This window comes from Seriola dumerili, unplaced genomic scaffold, assembly GCF_002260705.1.
Source record: "Seriola dumerili isolate Sdu_G_001 unplaced genomic scaffold, Sdu_1.0 BDQW01000216.1, whole genome shotgun sequence".
In the NCBI taxonomy this organism is placed as follows: Eukaryota; Metazoa; Chordata; class Actinopteri; order Carangiformes; family Carangidae; genus Seriola; species Seriola dumerili.
Window position 1 is genome coordinate 4504601 of NW_019174471.1, and position 19292 is coordinate 4523892.

The 19292-nt window shown below is 38.6% G+C and overlaps 3 protein-coding genes across 6 annotated transcripts; 2 read left to right on the forward strand and 1 right to left on the reverse strand.

Annotated features, from left to right (window-relative positions):
* The first annotated feature begins 6 nt into the window (after positions 1-6).
* dph2 (DPH2 homolog) lies at positions 7-4605 on the forward strand. 2 transcript variants are annotated; one of them, XM_022754028.1, is made up of 7 exons: positions 7-238; positions 1105-1281; positions 1453-1565; positions 2389-2609; positions 2709-3395; positions 4086-4268; positions 4474-4605. In XM_022754028.1, exons 2-7 carry the CDS (start codon positions 1132-1134, stop codon positions 4596-4598), a joined length of 1479 nt encoding a protein of 492 aa, XP_022609749.1. In that variant the 5' UTR covers positions 7-238; positions 1105-1131; the 3' UTR covers positions 4599-4605. The 2 variants fall into 2 exon arrangements, with proteins under 2 accessions (XP_022609749.1, XP_022609750.1); XM_022754029.1 differs by having other exon boundaries at positions 13-94.
* Positions 4606-4914: 309 nt separating this feature from the next.
* On the reverse strand, positions 4915-10679 carry LOC111228211 (neutrophil cytosol factor 2-like). The gene is made up of 15 exons (XM_022754027.1): positions 10455-10679; positions 10134-10216; positions 9812-9920; positions 8755-8889; positions 8133-8240; positions 7873-7932; positions 7463-7506; positions 7139-7280; positions 6952-7017; positions 6545-6599; positions 6380-6423; positions 6091-6236; positions 5887-5998; positions 5126-5243; positions 4915-5021 (listed from the first exon to the last, which is right to left on the reverse strand). The coding sequence occupies exons 1-15, from the start codon at positions 10626-10628 to the stop codon at positions 4930-4932; spliced, it is 1488 nt and encodes a 495-aa protein (XP_022609748.1). The 5' UTR covers positions 10629-10679; the 3' UTR covers positions 4915-4929.
* Positions 10680-11274: 595 nt separating this feature from the next.
* On the forward strand, positions 11275-18289 carry garem1 (GRB2 associated regulator of MAPK1 subtype 1). Of its 3 annotated transcripts, none has more exons than XM_022754101.1 (6): positions 11275-11636; positions 12851-12991; positions 13232-13362; positions 13761-14963; positions 15824-15978; positions 16463-18289. In XM_022754101.1, the coding sequence occupies exons 1-6, from the start codon at positions 11516-11518 to the stop codon at positions 17310-17312; spliced, it is 2601 nt and encodes an 866-aa protein (XP_022609822.1). In that variant the 5' UTR covers positions 11275-11515; the 3' UTR covers positions 17313-18289. The 3 variants fall into 3 exon arrangements, with proteins under 3 accessions (XP_022609822.1, XP_022609823.1, XP_022609824.1); XM_022754102.1 differs by having other exon boundaries at positions 11275-11593; XM_022754103.1 differs by lacking the exons at positions 11275-11636; positions 13232-13362 and having other exon boundaries at positions 12922-12991.
* Positions 18290-19292: the final 1003 nt, after the last annotated feature.

Consider the following 19292-nt stretch of genomic DNA (forward strand, 5'->3'; position numbering starts at 1 on the left):
CGGAAGTGTTAGTACTGCTGTGTTATACTTCGACACATGTGTTGCTGTCAAAGAAGCGTCTACCAGTCAACAAATATCTACACCACACTGACCTGTAAGAATACATGTATATGCTAATACGAGTACAAACCGTCAGAAGTTGTAAATAATAGTTTGTGTTGACTCAGTTGTTACGCGAAGACCTCTGGAGTAATTTCAGCTAGCGGCTAAGCTAGCAGACCGAGCAAAGGAGTAGAAGGTAAGCGTTGTTATCTGTTGTGTTACCACATGTGTCGTTATTTGGTAGGAAATAGTATAGCTTCCAATTGACAGTGTATTCTAGTGGCTGGTTGAGCGACCGATTTTCTGCTTTTTGCAACACTAATGTTATTTTTGTGGAAGTGTGTTAGATATCTTAGTCAGTCTTAAACCCACCTTTAAAATTGTGAAACCGTTATTACGAAAACGTACTTGGTTGACAAATGGGGTAACTGTTAAAAAAAAAAGAAAAGAAAAAAAAAAGCCACCTTTAGATTTGTAAAACTCCGTCTAGACCATATCAGACCAGGTCAAAAACCAGAAAATTTAAAATTTCTCAAATGTGGACTAGGTTAACACAGGGAGTGTAAATACAGTTTAAAACAAAGTTTCAGAATTGTGAAACATTACATGGATTTGTGAAAACTTAAAAAATGACAATTTCTCTGCTTTAATCCTATGATGAATATCAGACCAGGTCTAGACCAAAAACCACTATACTTAAACTTGTCAAATCTAGACGAGATTATACCAAAGAATCAAAAGACTTCAAAACACAGCTTCAGATTTGTGAAACCTTTTATTCTATTTCGAGGACAGAAAAGTCTTCTCTCATCACATAAGACCAGGGGTTTCACAAATCTGGAACTACCTTTTAAACAGTTACTGGACTCAACTTGTTAATCAAGTCCAGATTTTGAGCCTTGACCTGGTCTATTAATACTGTCTTGAAGGAGAATGTACAGTGAAATTGCGCGTTTTTTAGCTTTCATAAATAAAATTTCTAGAAATTTCTGATGAATCGGTTGAAACCTCAAAACTCGTCAATAAATGTGGGTTATAGTCTAGTTTGTTGTGTCTTTGCAGGGACTGTTGAGTGTTCCTGATGCAATAATGGCTGATGCATTCAGCAGCAGCTCGGAAACAGTAATTCAGCGTGTAGTTGACGTCACAGTGAAGACAAATACTCCTCCAGAAAAACTTGAAGAGTTGTATCAGATTAAGAAGATCTGCGACTTTATCAGTCAGCATCAATTTCAGAAGGTGAGGACATAATTTTATTCACTTGTCATGTAAACATTTCAGTCCATTGTTTCCCACATAGATAAAAAAAATGTCTTTGATTAGCTGACAGTCAGCTAAGCAGCTCAAAAAAAAAAAAAAAAAAAAAAATGCTTGAGAAGTTTATTTGTCTGAACTGGTTAATGTTCACAGGTTGCTCTGCAGTTTCCTGATGAGCTGCTGGTGGATTCAGTTGCTATAGCAGTAGAGATCGAGAGACACAGTAATGCCAAGCCATTCATTTTAGGAGATACATCCTATGGCAGGTAAGACACCAGGCTTGCCTGAGAAAACCCTTACTCGGTTATAATAATGCACGTCACCATCAGTGCTGGGACTTTTCGTGTAAAGTGAGGTGTTTTAATAAATGAGGATATTAACCTTTTGGCAGTTTGATTTATTTTTATTTTGTTGATTTATTTATTCATTAGCATGTGTGATAATATGCCTTAGCATGGGGGCTTGTTGAAGTCATAAAGTACCAGCCTTTGCCCCCACACCATGAGTTTTATTTTGATGTTTAAGCACATATTTCAGATTCTTTTTCAAGACTTTCAAGGAGCTATTTGTAAGTTTTGGTATTGCTACATAGCCGGCATTAGCATTAACAGCTGTTTACTCACCAGTCTAGAAAAATTGTTGCGATCTCAGCATCAAACGTCATTATTTTATCACAAAGACCTGTCTACTCCACTTGAAAACAACGTAAATGTTAACTGCTGTCTCTATTGCGTCTTTTCTTCTACTGAGGTTAGCACGCTAACCAGCTAGCCCCGGCCCGTCTAGGCAATTTCTCATAGCGACTCACTGTGTCCTCCAGTCTTATCTGATGATGTAGCACTGCTCAGAGGGCGTATTACAACCTCTTGTCTTGTAAATGCAACAATGGCCGAAGCTCTTGTGAGGAGACAATCACCACCACCTGCTCCTGGCAAGAAACTATGTTCGGCGGCAGAGAAAACTTACAAGTAGCCCCTTTAACCAAACAGGTTGTGAGTGAAAAGCTTTATTTGGTTTGTGTATTTGTTTAATGAAGGTGTCGCTATTTTTGTGTACATTCATAATTTTTTATTGAATTCTCTCGAGCAGTTGCTGTGTGGACGAGGTAGCTGCTGAACACGTTGGAGCCGATTGTATTGTGCACTATGGCAGAACTTGCCTCAGCCCCTCTAAAAGACTGCCCTTGATGTATGTGTTTGAGAGAAGACCGTTGGATGTGGACAAATGTGCCTCCACCTTCAGAGAACTCTACCCTGACTCACAGAGTCACATCATCATCCTCTATGATGTTAACTACGTTCACGCTATGAGTAAGATATCCCAAAGAGCTATCCTCTAATCCAACAGTGGCACATCACTTCACATCTTTCCCTTTCAGTAACTGAATACAACATGTTTTCTTTTTACAGATGATCTTGTGACACTTCTGTCTCCAGAGTATCCAAACCTTGTTGCCTCAGAGCTTGTTGTCGAGGGGGAGCAGTGTTACAGTCACGGCCGGATCCGACAACATGATGATACCTGTCAGTCGGAACAAGACAACCGGCAGGTTATTTGTCAGTTTGGGAGGCAGTTCTCCTTGAAAAGTGGTTCAAGCATAACAGATTACAGTATGTTCTATGTTGGCCAGGAAGGAGCTGCTCTTAGAAACTTCATGATGACTTGGAATCGCTGCTCATTTTGCTCTTTTGACCCCATCACAATGACGGGGAGGACTGAGTCCGTGAGCATTAACCGTGCACTGATGAAGCGATATTACGCTATAGAAAGGGCCAAAGATGCCAATGTGGTTGGCATCCTGGTCGGCACTCTGGGGGTGGCTGACTACCTCACTATCATCCAGCAGCTGAAGGAGACCATCCACAGAGCTGGCAAGAAGAGCTACATGTTTGCCATGGGGAAACTGAACGTGCCCAAACTTGCCAACTTTCTTGAAATTGACATTTTTGTGTTAATAGCGTGTCCTGAGAACTCACTGCTGGACTCAAGTGAGTTCTATAAACCTGTGGTGACGCCATTTGAGATGGAGGTGGCCTGCAACAAGAACAGGGAGTGGTCAGAGGAATATGTCACAGACTTTCGACGTCTCCTACCAGGCTAGTTTCAAATTTATTCAAGTCAGAAATCCCTAAATCTGCTCTTCTCAACTTTATGCTAAGGGACTGTATGAAAATTAGGGAGGGGAGGTCAGAAGAAAGGTTATGTGTTTTTATTTATGCTGAAGGATGTGAATTTGCAATATTTGCAGTGGGTCAGTTTAAAAAAACACCAAATACAAGTGGATCTTTATAGTAATCTAATGTAGTGATTAAATGTTATATTAGTTCAGTCTTTTATGTTGTCTTTATTCAAAGTAAGAGAATGGGAAGAACAATAATATTTTTTTTGTTTGCCAGAAATTTGGTAATTGTTCATTCTGCTTATAGATTGCACTGTGACTACTGTTGTTATTCCATTAATGTATTTTATATGTTTTAAATTACATTAAGCCATCTTCATTTTTTTTATGCTGTTTCACTTTTAGTTATTAATGGTAAAATGAGAGTTGGACCAACATTGTATTATATTTTAAGATCTGTTGTATGAAGTGGAGGGTCAAAAAAATTATAGCAATCATGCTGAGGAGGATCTTTTTCTTTCTTTTTTTACAACCTCCTCCCCACTGCAGTGATTTTCACACAGTTACATATCTTTATTGGCCAAACATATTGGCCTTTATATTTTTATCATCAGTTGTTTTTTGCTATGTCCAACTTTTTCTTTTTTTAATCTCAAACCTGCTCCAGGTGGACAGAGTCATGTGCCTTTGGCTGATCAGCAGGAGGAGGGAGATGAGACTGACATGTCTTTAATCACTGGAGCTCTGCGAAGCCACAATCTGTTGAGCATGGAGCCAGCAGTGTCCTCATATGGCTCTTCTGTGGTCCTCAGGAACCAGACGCTGACGGTCGCCAACACAAACTCAGCTGGTATGGAACAGTAACAAAGTTCAGATACTCCATTTAAGACATTGTTTGCTTTACTTTCCATACATCCACAAGTTTATTGCAGAATTTTGCACACATACAATAACACATACATTTTGCATCTTAATACACTATGCATAAATACAGAGAAGTAGACATTTAGAATTGTCTTGTATTACAATGACATGTTTTTGCTTTCTGTTTTCAGCATCTTTTCTGGCAGAACGGAGTTGGCGTGGCTTAGAGCAGAAGTTGGGAGAGACACCCGTGGTGAAGGCAGTAGAGGGCAGAAGAGGCATAGCTATTGCCTATGAAGAGGAAGGAACGTCATGAAAATTTACCAGTAATCTACAAGGTCTTCAACAAATAATTTAACCATGACAGCCTGCGACTACAAATGTACAGTATATACTTGTAATTACAGGAAGCTGTAAGTAATTAAATGGTTTCACAGTCTAATTCCAGATATCACCCGTTTTTATCACATCACTGAATCACAGAATGTAGCTCATGATCTTGTCCAACAGTTACAACCTGTAACAACCTGTAGACCCTGATTACTGAAAATTTTGGTTGATAATAAAATGGCTTTGGTAGGGGCACCTGGCCAGTTTACAGCTGTGGTCGACTGAACTGTTTAATTGTCCTTGGTCACTCTTTTAAATTACTGGCCATTCACAGGAACTTCTTCCACAAAGGATGCAGGGAATATACCAGTATTCCCTTTACATTTTCCTTCCAACCAATCCTGGTTCACTAAAGAAAAAGATGGAAGTTATGAATTAGAATGACATTTATTGATCAAATCACAGGATTTCTAAATATTTGGGATGTATATGGCTGAAAGAAGCGAGTCTCACCTCTAGAGAGCAATGTGATTGTATCCCCTTCATGAAAACTGAGATCCTCTGGGTTTGACGACTCATAGGAATGAAGTGCCACCAAGTGAATCTCGGTTTGTGGCTCTCCATCAGTTTGCTAAAACCACAAAACAGGCACATACAGTCCTTTCTCCTTAGTTTCATCATAACATAAGCTGAAACTAGTGATCTTGGTTTGCACTGGTTTTTCCAGCTTACAATGCATTTGCAGATGATTCTCTATGTGGTGTTACATACTCAGTATAGAATGAATTCAATCAGGATCTTTTGTCAGTCACAGTTAAGTCATACAATGTTTTTTTGGTGTTGATTAAATCATGTCCATTTAGGGTGACCTGATAGTAGGGGGCGCATACCACATGGGCTCAAAAGCCTGCATGTCATTCCCCCACTCTCTCCCTGCATTTCCTGTCTGTCTCCACTGTCACTGTCTAATAAAGGCATAAAAAATGCCAAAAAAAACCTGAAAAGTAATCACGTCTGCCTGTGCTATAGTGATGTACCACAGTTGTTGTATTCCACTACAGGACCAGGAGTTTTCATTAGTCAAAATGTTAGTTTCTCTCCCTGACAAAAAGGGAAATTCTCAGGTAACCCTTGAAGACTTTTTATCAGGAAGATAGTAAGTTATAAGCAGGTTCCATTAATGAATTTTGATCTCACCTTGACCCCCATTTTAGGAAACTACAGTATCAACCAGAAACACTGTATTTTGTGAGGAAGGTATACACACTTCTTACCTCCTTGGTTTTACACCACAAGGTGATGTGTCTATCCTTGACATGACTCCACACTCTTTCCATGTCTGTGTTGGCATCGATCACACTTCGTTCATTGGCCTCGGAGGTTAAACTAAATTTAAAAAAAAAAGGACTGAATTTTGTACTCAGCAGTAACACAATATACCAAACAAACTGGAAGATATTTTCTAATGTGCACTCTACCTCAAGGTGATTGCAGTAGAGGGGAGATTCAGTTTCTTACTGATTTTCTCAATCAGTATGGCATAGGGAGATCCAGGTGGTACCCTGACTGTAAAAGTGAATGTAAACCGGACTTTGACAATATATGAATTGTCAGTAGTTTCTTCCTGGCAAAGATGAAAGAACCAATTCTCAGATTATTACAGAAATGAGATAAAAATCCACCCTTCATTGCTGCCCAAATAAAAGGTTGGTAAATTTTGTGGATCAGAGGCAGGACTGGACAAATCAGGGATTTAACCCAGCATACCTTACATTGTGTGTCTTCACTGCTGTTATCTCTTGGAGTACAACCTTAAATACAGAAGATGGAAGAAAAGGGTTTTTTTCTTGTATTCGGTCAAATAGAAACACGTCCTCTTGTGATACAGCATGTGTTTTGACAGACAGGTATGGGATTGGTCGACTTGTTTACCTTGTTTTCTCTCAGGTCTGGTTGGTGGTTCTCGACTGGGAGGTGTACGTTTTCCCTATCCACGGTTATTCCCATCCAAATAATGCCATTCAAAATACAAATAAATAAATAAATAACCTCGTAACCTGCAACATACTACAAAACTTGAAAAAATACCACATTTCATCACGTCGTTTTAGAAACCTTCAGATTACTATTAAAAATAAAGAAAAAAGACCCCTGATAATATATTTAACAAACCTTTTTAAAGTTGCAAAATGTTTGACTACGGAAGATTATATTGGTTCAACACATACTAAGAAGCTACATAAAAAAACAAATGATTCATACTCCTGTAATGGCTGTACAATGTGTTTAAACTAACGCAAAGTAAGAAAACTTTGAAAACTAAGAAGTTTATTCCTCACCTCATTCTGTTTAGAAGCCAATGAGATCTCCAAACGTTCCAGGTAATTGTAAGGAACAAGTCCCCTCTATAAGTGACAGGGTAATTAATTGAATAATGGGTTATATGCATATTTCATTAGAAGAAAAAAACAAGTTCCATATGGTCCACAGTGGCAGATGTGCAGATTCTGGATCTAGTGGTCTTACTCTTTCATTGAAGATCACAGATGCCCAGTTGTCAGCGCCCTTCTGCAGTACAAACACAATATTGCCCGGCACTACAGCCAACTCATCACTGGTCTCAGGGACAAACTCAAACAGGACAGTGTGGGGTTCTCCTTCCAAAGCCCTGTGCAGACAGAAGATGTCCATATGGTATAAAGGCACCTGCTGTACAAGTGGTAAAGCATTTGTAACCTGCTGTTCCCTTGAGTTCATTTACACAGTGATTCATTTTCCTCTTATGAAGCATATTATTCATACATTTGCTCAACCCTATTTTTTAAAAATATATTAGTAAGACTGTTCTACCTGAGGACTTCAGGTTCCTTTGGACGAGTAGGACCATCTTCAACCTGTCACATGTAAACAAAAACACAAAGCATCCAATCAGTATCAAGGCTGGAGACAGTTTCAAATGTAGTCGTCTCAAACATGGTGCAGCACAGCATCACAGCATCACAGCAATAGTTTCTTATTTTAAAAAAAAGTCTAGTATCACGTTAAGAGCTTATTTAATATTATTAATTCATTTATAATGTTGTGTTACATCCTTGTATTGTAGTCACCAGGAGCCTACTAGTTGATCAAGGTTGTGAATAATCTGAAGTTTTTTAAAATAATTTTATATATTGTTTGGCATATTTAACATAATATGCTGCTGTGCGGGGCAGATTTCTTTTTGTGCTGTTTCTATTGAGACAAAGACAAACCCATGTCACCTGCGGCTGTAACGGAGCAAACCCAGAGAACTCATCCTGAGGAACGACAGAGGCGACCACCTGCAGATAACATAAAAAAGTAGGTTATTTACTGTTTATCACTTTGAAATTTTATTACAGGTTTACTGCAAAATATTATCTCAAATTTAGTAAAAAGTATGATGATAAGGTTGTGTTTTACCGTATGAATGAGTTCATATCACACTAATGAATAATCTAGTAACATCTGTGTAATGCAAAGGTATCAGATAAAGTTCTACCTTTGCTTTTCCCAGATAGTCCTTCTTCTCCAGCTCAGCAACATAGTGTTTATTTGGCTTAAATAGCTCTTTTGAGGGGAACTCGACTGGTTTGAAAAGTTTCTGTTTCTGTTGATGAAATTGCAAGGGATATTAATTCAATTCAATTCAAGTCAAAGATGCTTTATTGGCATGACAGTTTGAGAAAAAACTATATTGTGAAAGCATCAAAATACTATTTCCAAAAATGCTAATACAAAATGCAATTAATAATAATTATATATTCACAGTATATTATTTGTGTGTGTGTGTGTCTTGGATTAATATATAAACATAATATAATAAGAATATATAATAAACAAAAGTATGACTTTTAGCTGTACAACAGTAACAGTCCATGCCTTATCCTTGATCCTTCTCTGGTTTTAGGAGCCTTAAGCTGATGTATGTATTTTCACTTTCAAATACACTTGGCTAATATATGCCTTTATCCACTCTTAATAAATAAATAAATACTCACAATTTCTTGTCATGAATATAATCACATTTAAACATATTAAATAACTGAATTGTTATATATTGGTGAAATCACAATTTTTTTTTTCATGGCATCTTGATAACAGTGACCACATATAAAACTAACCAGGGTTGACTGCAGAGCTCTGTCAATGATATTGAGCTTGGCCTCTGTCTTGTAGTTGAGAGCTTTCACAAGGTTTTCCTGGGCCTTTTCCCACTTGCCCAGCTGAGCCTCAGCCAGGGCCATGTTGTGGAGAACCTGTGGCAGGAAACGTTGATAATGCATTAGAAACTTGTCACTATTTTGATCCCTCAAGCCTTTGGAGACCACAGAATCAAACATAACATCTAAACCTCTGTTATTAGGATTCATGATTCCATTTATTCATTTTTTTTTAAATATTGGAAATTAGTGAATATGTTGTACTTTGCAACATAGCCAAATAAAAACAGACAAACTGTTGAATCATTAGTCATTAATGCAGATTAAACAAAGAGTGTTCAGAATTAACGTCTTTGAACTGTTTGACAGTAATGCACAGAATACAGAAGAATAGTCTTAAGTAGAGAGACTAGGGATGGCAGCAAGGGACGGTTGGAATTATTTTGTTAGCCTCTGTAAGCAACGGTCTTATAATATAAATAATATAATTACCTGTTCTGTTTTATCATAAGCAATAAAATAAATAGATTGTGCCTATTTTGACTCAAGGTATGCCTATGTTCTATGCAAAACAAAACTCAATAACTGTTCTTTGATAAATATTATCAAATAAAGTAAGTAATACTATAATGTTATTGTAAACCAATGCATAGTTCAGAATACTGTACTTTTTGAGACCAAAAGCAAAGGTTAATTAGTGAAATTGAATGCATTTTTAACATGTTGCAACCATCCCCAGGGTTGGGGTCAGTTGTAACATTTAAATTCTTCCATTCAAATAAACACTGTGAATGATATGTCATATGTAATCATCTTTAAATGGTATGGGTAATTAGCAGACGGATGCACATTCAATATGTAAGTTGTCAATTTGGTTGGTTTAGTCCAAATACTTTCAGAGTAATAGAGAAATGCAAAAAGGGTTGCAACTGTCCCCAGTCTCCCCTAATTTATTAATTTTTAAATTACATATATAACAACAACATATGAAAATGATTGGGCACTTTTAAATACTTACATCACATGCATATAATTTGCATCTGAGGCCAAGTGCTTTGTAATCTATCAGCTGGTTGCCTCTTAGTGCTTTGAAGGCCTGCTGGAAATCACCTAAGCTCTCCTCATACCTTTGGACAGGCATAATCCAGTTATTTACTTTTGCATATAATGAACCACAAAAAAATACAAACACAAAAATAAAGAAAAGTAAAAAAAAAATGTTATGTCAAATGATTAGGGATAAAACTTAGTGATAACAAAAGCAAATTGTGTCTATTACAAAGTAGAAATCACTGTTAAATATAAAAATGAATGTGGACATGATGAATGGTGCTTCTTGCCTCTTTTTTCTGTAAAAGGTGATTCCTCTTTGAAAGAAAGCAACAGCCAAATGCTCATCCTTGCGTATGCTGCAATCAAACGCCTGAGGAAACCAAGAGAACACTGTGACTTCCTCATGAAGAAAAGAGAAACTGTAAACTCTACTTCTTCTTTCTCAATGACTTGCACTTTGAGACACTAAAATATCTCAGCATTTCAGTCTTATCAGTGACACACAAACAAGATTTTACTCTTTGATAAGCAATATTACATCATAAATATAAAAAGTAATTGTGTGTAATATTTTAGTCTGCATTTTTTCCAACAAAGGTCAGATGTACCTTTTCTGCAGCATCCAGCTCTTGGTTAAGAAGATGGAGACAGCCTATGTCAAAACAAATTTTGGAGTTTGGTTCCTGGATTGACAGGAAAATCCTGAGTGCTTCTTGAAAATCCTGTCTCTCAGCATAGGTGACAGCCTCATCCCACTGGCGCAGAGTGTCCACAAAAGACATAGCCGCTGGTTAGGAGTACAACAGTCAACTACAGACCAGATTAAGGAAGCTCCTCTGATTTGTACCAGCGAGATCAGGAAGTGTGATGACTGTCATTGTTGGTAAATTTACATCTCCATCACACCACCAAGATTCAAGGCCCAATGATTGTTCTTTTTCTCCCCATGTGATTTTTGGGCAGCTGTGTAGCAATTCAGTGTGTATGTGTGGATGCGTGGGTTTGTGTGTTTAAATAGAAATGAATAATAAACAATTTTCTCTCCTATAACAGTTTATAAATGATAGATAGATAGATAGATAGATAGATAGATAGATAGATAGATAGATAGATAGATAGATAGATGAAGTTGATTTACAGGCCTTACAACTGGAGCAGCAGGTGGTGTTTTATTTTGGAAGGGGCTATCTTTATTCTGCCCTCTTGTCTTTTAGTTTTCAGGATCAGTGCCAAACTTTACAACACAAAATTTCCAGAAGATACTAGCACTGATCTCCCATTAGCAAATACCATACACTCACCAAGAACTATAACATGTTTTTTTTTCTGTTGTTAACCCTAACATCTCTTGTGTATCCATAAATAAATTAAACTCTTATTTTAAAAGAGCAAATTACGTGTTTCCGTTGTTCATGTGGCTAACTTGCCTTGATGCAATCGTCGCTAGCTAAACAAACATGGCTCTGCTGCATTATCAGACTACAGATCTTAATGATCGTAGGCAGGTGAAAAGGGGAATATGCGACAGTCAATAAGAAACGTGCCAAACGTGAAGCTGTAGATGGAGAGTTTATATGTTGTGAAGCTGGTTAGCTTAGTGTAGCGTTTTGTGACCGTGTTTACACACAGCTAAGTTAGCTCTCCCTTTTGGCTAATGTAAGCTAGCAAAATGGACCTTGGAACAATGTTGTACAACAATTTAAAAGATGTTACATGGAGCACGACGTCCTTGCCATTAGATCAACTGGTCAGTGCTTATAGGCTGCCTCAAATTGCCAAGCTGGACAACGGTTAGTAACTTTTTGACACTGCCAAGTTTTCAACCTACAGCACAGCGGTAGCTAGCAGCTAGTTAGCAGTCAGACAAACTCGGTTGAATTTTCTCATCGTGTCTGAACTGTTTCCCAACAAAATCGTCATGTTTACGTGGGAAAAAAAGCTGGTGTCAGTGTTATTTTCTGTATGTCATGTAACTCTCCGCTGTCACGCTGTAGCTGTGTAATTAAAACCGGTACGTTGATTTAAAAACAACTATTGTCATGGTAGCAAAGGTACGAAATGTTAGGGACAACATATAAAGCCATCAAATGACTTTTGAATTTCGCAACACGGTGACTACTGTTATTAAAGTATATGTTCTGCGTAATATAACATTGTGAAAGACAGTTGTTGCACGTCGAGTTACAGCCCTAATCAGATAACCAGATTATCAACTGTGTGAAAATCTCATTCTTGTACCTCATTCTTGGTACAGAGGAAGATGTGTTTAATGTTACATGACGATGAACCTGAAACAGAACTATAGATCACTGTAACATGGGGTCATGCTGAGTAATTAAGCCATTATGATAGCAGCAGTAATTATTATTTTGTTCTTCATGGCCCCAACTTCTGTCATACTCTGCTAAGCCTCCTATGCTGAATTATGGTGATGTACTGTGCTTTTAAATTGTAGTGTTTTAGTTTTGGATAGGTATAGATAAGGGCATAAACTGGGGAGAATAGTGACTTGAGTGTTGTAAACAAATACTTTGGTTTGAGTGGAGCATCCTGTGAGGCTCAAAAGTGACACAAACAAGGAAACAGTCACTATGGTTTTCCTGACTGATGATGTTTAATTGTTCGGGCTAATCACCATGGTCATCAGGGTTCATTTCAGTGCCGCTGTTACCCACTCCAAGCATAACACAGTCTGCCTGAGATACCATACTTGCTGTTAATATCAATCACGATCAACATTAGTTTGCTTTTTCAAGTGTTATGTTGATGATATTTCACATAACTTGACAGTTATTAATGCTTCATGTCTTCAAGACTTAAAATGTGCAAAAATGGCAACATATATCAAGAAGTTATTCTGAAGGTTTGGTAAATTTACTTTGCATTTGATATTCTGATATCTACTGTACTATCGAGCAGTGGTATAGTATTTCCTGAGTTGTAAGATATAATCTGCTATCAGTGCTTCGCTTTGTGAATGGTTTAATTGTTTTTGTTCCTGCAGGTCAGTTGGTTGAAGGGCTTAGAGACAATGACTACCTCTTGATTCATTCCTGCCGTCAGTGGACGACTATTACTGCTCACAGTCTGGAGGAGGGACACTACGTCATTGGGCCCAAAATAGAGATCCCAGTACACTACGAAGGTGAGCTACGTTTACATACATGCTTCTAAAGTTTGCCTGATATTGTCCTTGATAAGGTATCTCTGTTTATATTCAAAATGCAAAAAGGTTAATGAGGTTAATGCACAGCAAATCCCCAAACTCTCAAATCCTGACAATGCAATGGAGGATGTGGGTTGCTGAAATTTGGCACTACAGACCATTTAATGATGGTTCAATGCTTGCTTGACCTTGTCGTTGGTATGCACTTTCCTTCTTAAGGTCAGTTTAAGCTACTGGAGCAGGACAGAGATGTCAAAGAGCCTGTGCAGTACTTCAACAGTGTGGAGGAGGTGGCCAAAGCATTCCCTGAAAGAGTATATGTCATGGAGGAAATCACATTCAATGTGAAGGTATATTTTATCTGTTAAAGGGTTCATTATTATTGCTTTCTGACTGTTTATAGCATATCATAGCTATGCCATATAACATATTATTAACACTTCTACAACTCTGACATCAGGGGTATTCCATAAGTAAGATTTCCAGTTAAGATCAGAAATCTTCCTGTTAAGACTTGTAAGAAGAGTTTTTTTGAGTAGGCTGGGTTAAACCTATGTTGTGGAGCTCAATTTTGTGAGCCCCACAAAGCAAGTTCAAACCAGCCTACTTACTGCTACTTAAGCCAGCACACCATTAAAATATATCCTTCCATGCTGTCTTTGTTGGTCACTTTTTAGTTTGAACCTCTTTTCACACTGTTGATGTACCAGCCTCATGGTTTGTCCTTTTCCATGTCCTCTTTGCACAGATGGCTTCAGGGGAATGCAATGAAGACACAGAAGTTTACAACATTACACTAAGCACCGGTGATGAACTGACATTAATGGGCCAGGCCGAGATCCTCTATGCCAAGACCTCCAAAGAGAAATCAAGATTCAACACAATATTTAAGAAGATCGGGAAGCTGAACTCCATCAGTAAGATTGGTCGAGGCAAGATGCCTTGTTTGATCTGCATGAACCATCGCACCAATGAGAGCATCAGCCTGCCTTTCCAGTGTAAAGGCAGGTTCAGCACATGTAGTCCTCTGGAGCTTCAGATGCAGGACGGCGAGCACACCATCAGGAACATTGTGGAGAAAACCCGCCTCCCAGTCAATGTCACAGTACCCAGCAGTCCACCCCGCAACCAGTATGACCTCCACCTCATCCGTGAGGGTCATCGCTATAAGTTGGTCAACATTCAGACGAAGACAGTGGTTGTGTGCTGCATTCTACGAAGTAACAAAATTATCCCCATCCATTTTCCCTTTCACATGGCCATGCCTAGATTTATTATTCCAGAGGAACTGCTGCAAGGGGAGCTGTGGCTAGACACTATGGTACATCGGTGGTTCACCTTCTGCCAAGAGCAGTTTGACATAGACGACTATTCTCGTGCCGTCCGCGATGTGCGGACAGACTGGAACGATGATGGAAAGAGCCCTAAGAGAAGTAGCGGGAATGGTAGTTGCAGTGGAAGCAGCGGAGGCAGCAGCAGCTCCAACGGGTGTTCAAGCCACATGCAGATTCCCAGCTCTTTAACCTACGCCCGCGATGAACTCACCCAGTCCTTCCACCGACTCTCTGTGTGTGTGTACGGCAGCAACCTGCATGGTAACAGTGAGGTCAACTTGCAGGGATGTATGACACTATGTGGAGATTGGGCTCTTCTGCCATCTGATAGCATTGCTTCAGACTCAGGAGAAAATGAACACTTTTTCCCTGAGCTGCTGGACAGTACAAGCCAACAAACATCCCTCAACAAGTCGGATGTTCCCTATGAGGAGCTGTGGTTGGATCACTTGAGAGGCCAGATTTCAAAACCTTCTTTAAGTGAGGTCATTCGAGGCATCAACAACGGCTGTGGCACAACAGCAGCCCTATCATACCCAGTCACTTGTCCTCTTGGGGCAGTAACCAGTTCGGATGTCTCTCTTACGCCACCACCGGTCCCACCCAAGTCTGAAGCTGTGAGTATTACCCATTATTCTTAAAGTTGTAATCCTTAAGGTTTCAGTCGTGGTTGATTTGGCACCTGTGGTTACTGTGCTTACACCAAACACTCCTTAAGCAGCTACAGCTTCTCTGACAACTACTATCTCAGAAATACAACAGCAACAACTGATGTATCAGTTTACAGTGCAAATAAACAAACTCTCATAACAACGAGAGTTTAAAGTCAGTCAATAATAATTGCAATTGGATCTGATTTCCTATTACATATAGTGTACGTAGTTTTCCACACAACAGCAGGCCACAGTAGAGCTGGTTACCTGCTGTAGAGTTGGAGATATGGAGCCTGTTGGCTGCAGCGCTGCATCAAACAGCTCACTGCAGCTGCTCCCTCTTGTTCCACTACTCACCTGACAAAAGATGAAGAAAATATCTATAGTGTTTTTTTGATGAATGCTCAGTGGGTTTTAGCCATGGTGAAAAATATGTTGCGTTTTCTGTAGCTGTGTCACAATAAAAGTCACCCCATGTTTCACCAGTTGAACACTTTTAATGTGAAGCAACAGCAGTAGGTTGTTCTGACTGTAACGTAATACAGCTCTGACATGCTGTAAAGAGAGTTACAAGTTAACAGTGAGGCTGTCATGAATGAGGTACAATTGCACTGGATGTCATGCATTTATTGTTTTCATGTGAATCCCTCATGCTTAGATAGGCAGTCTGAATCCTGTGCAAAAATGGCAGGCACTGCCTTTACCAATAAAACTATTATACTATTATATACTATTATATACTATTATATACTATTATAATGAAAACTAACATGTTACATGTTAGTTTTGCTGTCAGTTTTAAAATCAGGTCATTTCCTTTCTAGGTGAAGGAAGAATGTCGTCTTTTGAACGCCCCACCAATCCCTCCTCGAAGTTTGAAACAGATGCCATCGGTGCCCATCCTGTCAAAGCCACGTCAGCAAGAGACTCGGTCTCCAAGTCCAACCCTCTCCTATTATTCTTCTGGTCTCCACAACATGTAAGAACAGGAAGCATTTCATAGCACACCTGTGACAACAATTATACCTAATTACAATAACAAAGGGGAAATCAGGGCACGAAAGTGATGCTGCATATACTCACAGTATTATTCTAATGTCAAAGGCTTATTTACAGTATGTTGATATGTCTTAGTCCTTGGTAACCATTTTCTCCATCTATTTTTTCTTACTCCCCTCAACTGCCCTCTGAAATCCACCTAGAAATGTCTTATGTAAAGTTCGTGGTGTCCCTTAAATATTTAATCTGTACAGTCTTTCATGATAGATTTGAGTGCAGATAAAAAGTAATAGCATCTGCACATTGAAGTTTCTCCTTTGCCCTTAATCTTTTATTCACCTTCATTCTTCAAAAGCTGTAAAGTAAGTCATGTGTTACTTCATTATTAAATATTTAAATCATATGATGAGGTCTGCAGGAAGTTTGCTTCTCTACCACTAAACAATATTATGTTTTTCCAACAGTAGTGGAGCATGTGAAAAAGAAGCACCCGACCCACAAGAGCCAAGCCGTGTGTGCTACCCCTGTACCTGGGGTAAATCCAACAGCACTGAGCCAAGTGCTTCTCTGCCCAGTGGTAGCCTGCCATCAGATGGGATGTCCTCGAGGTTGTCTTGGCCAAATAACTTCAGTGGAGGAGAATCACACTGCATGGAGGAATTTCTACCAGCCAGCTGTCGGAGTTACTACAGTTACCCAAGAAAGAGATCCCCGAGCACCCCGAAAACCTGCACATCAAGCCTTGTTGACTTTGATGGCCGAGAGCATGCACAGAGCAGTAATGACTTCAGGTTGCAGAATGCTTCTCTGAATCAGTTCTGCACAAAATCTTCAAGCTACAATTCAGAGATGTACAGAGACAAGCCAATAGAAGAATCTAACACTAAGCAGAGCCTCTCTTGCCCCATCTTACCCCCGAGAACGCCAAAATCTAATGCCATAAAAAAGTGCACAGACTTACTCTGTGACAGTGAGCAGGAGACTCCAAATTGTTCACTTACTCAGCCTGAGCAGAGCACCAAAGAGATTTATTCCATCTCTAACTCATTAACTCTTAACTGTCCATCCTTCTCTCCGACTGCACAGTGGCAGCCCCCATCCAGTCTGGCTGGCCTTTCTATTGAAGAGGTGTCCAAATCTCTAAGATTTATTGGCCTGCCAGATGACATTGTTTCTCTCTTTGTCTCTGAGAAGATTGATGGGAATTTACTGTTGCAGCTCACTGAGGAGATTTTGTCTGAAGACTTCAAGCTAAGCAAACTGCAGGTGAAGAAACTCATGCAGTTCATAAATGGGTGGAGACCCAAGATATAACTAACAGTATATGACACTAAAGCCTGCTGTAAAGCAGAGAGAGTCATGCCTTCAGTATATATGCTATGCACACCAAGCCACAGAGTTTCTTTTGTATAACATGAATTTATTTCCTTGTTACTATATTGTGCGGAAGATAGTTGGTTAATACGTCCCAGCCCACTTAAAGTCTGTGACTGCTATGTACTAACTGAATGGAATCATTTGGCACTTTCATGAAGATATTTTCATGTCAACAACTTAGGACTTTTTTCACCCACAGCCTACTGGTGTTCATGTCATTACACAGACCAACAAATTTAAAGAAAAACACTGATGAGACGAGGACAGGATCTCCTTGATGAGGACATTGTGTGATTCTGGTCCTATTTTAAGGATTTTTAAAAGAGTGCAACCAGAGAATGGGCTGTAGTATACATTGTTTATGTAACACATGAAAAACAATGTAAAAAAAAAAAAAAGAAAAAGTGATTTTATAAGTGGACAAACAGTTGGAAATTTGGCTTTGGTAACATCCCCCCAAAATTATCATATTACAATTTTCAAAAAAAATTAATAATAATAAGCTTATATCTCAAACTTGCAATTATATAGTAATGCCGTTAGTGACATTTGCTGTATGCAGTGTTTTAATTCATTTTTTATGGGATTCATTCCTGCATGGTTTTCACAAGGTCAGGGGACGTGATAGAGAAGGTTACTACAAGTGCATTTCTAAACGTCACACAACAGTTGATTTAATTCACAACTGTCAAATGAAGTCAAGTCCACCAACTGCTAACAAGTATTAAGATGTACTTGTGTTCTTTAAAAAACCTTCCCCTTTCAGCTCTTCTTAAGCACAAAGCTTCATCTACATCAGTGAACGTTTGTTTTACTTTTCCAAATGATGAAAAAAAAGTCAGTGATGGAAACTATATTGTTTAGCCTGCAGTATCATACTGATGTAAAGTTCCTTAGAAAATTAATTTGAGAAATGAAACGGGGGGGGGGGGCTGTGGGGCTGTGGCATTTTTAAATAAGAATTTGGTTTCCTGCTCTAAATAGATTGTGTCAGGTAAAAAGAAAAACATTTAATTTTTGAAGACAGGTTCTAAAAACAAAATCAACTTTTAATGTTAACGGAGAAGTAGCTGACATCAATGTGATATGACTTTAAAGAGTTGGTTTACCCTCTGGTTTTAGAAGATAAACGGTTGCATGCATTTAAACCAACGTGGGCTTTGTTAGTGATAAGAAATTGCATCTGCATTCTTGGTGTGATTGTACACTACAGAACTATGCTAATTAAGAGTGAGCCAATTCAAATGATTGTCATGGTCTCTCAAGAGGTGCATTCTTATGCAAGGTCTTATTTCTATTTGATGCCTTCTTTTAATATTAAGTTAAATTTCACCTATATTGCTACTTGCTTTAATCTAAAAATTCTCTAACTTGAGGTTATTTATAACTGCAAATGAATGAATGATGCCTAACAAAATTATGTCTTTACTCGAAGACTAACATGGAAATAACCAACAGAGGGAATGACAAATTACATTCTACGTCGAATACAAATTATGCATCAAGCACTTTGGTAGATTTCAGTATAATGAATTACAGTTGTTAAATATAAACATATAAAAGAAGAGAGTCTATGTAGAGAGAGTGAATGCACTACATGTTTTTTCAAAACTAAAAAGGTACGTCTTGTCTCCTCTGTTCTCATTGTATTACAAGTGTCCTCTAATGTAAGAAACACATAAAAGAGCTTTTCTGCGCCTTAACCCAGAGACCTTAAAATATGTGATGTTTCAGTTTGGCTTAACATTTTCATTTTGCAGTCTCTTCTCATGAGAATATTCTCTAACATCTCAACGTGACCTGAGGGAATGGTGTTGAGTGTGTATTTCTTCAGACCCTCAGAGGCATGTAAACTAAAGTTGAAAATGATCTGCTATAATGAAATGTTGGTTTATATTTGGTACATTTTTTTTCTAT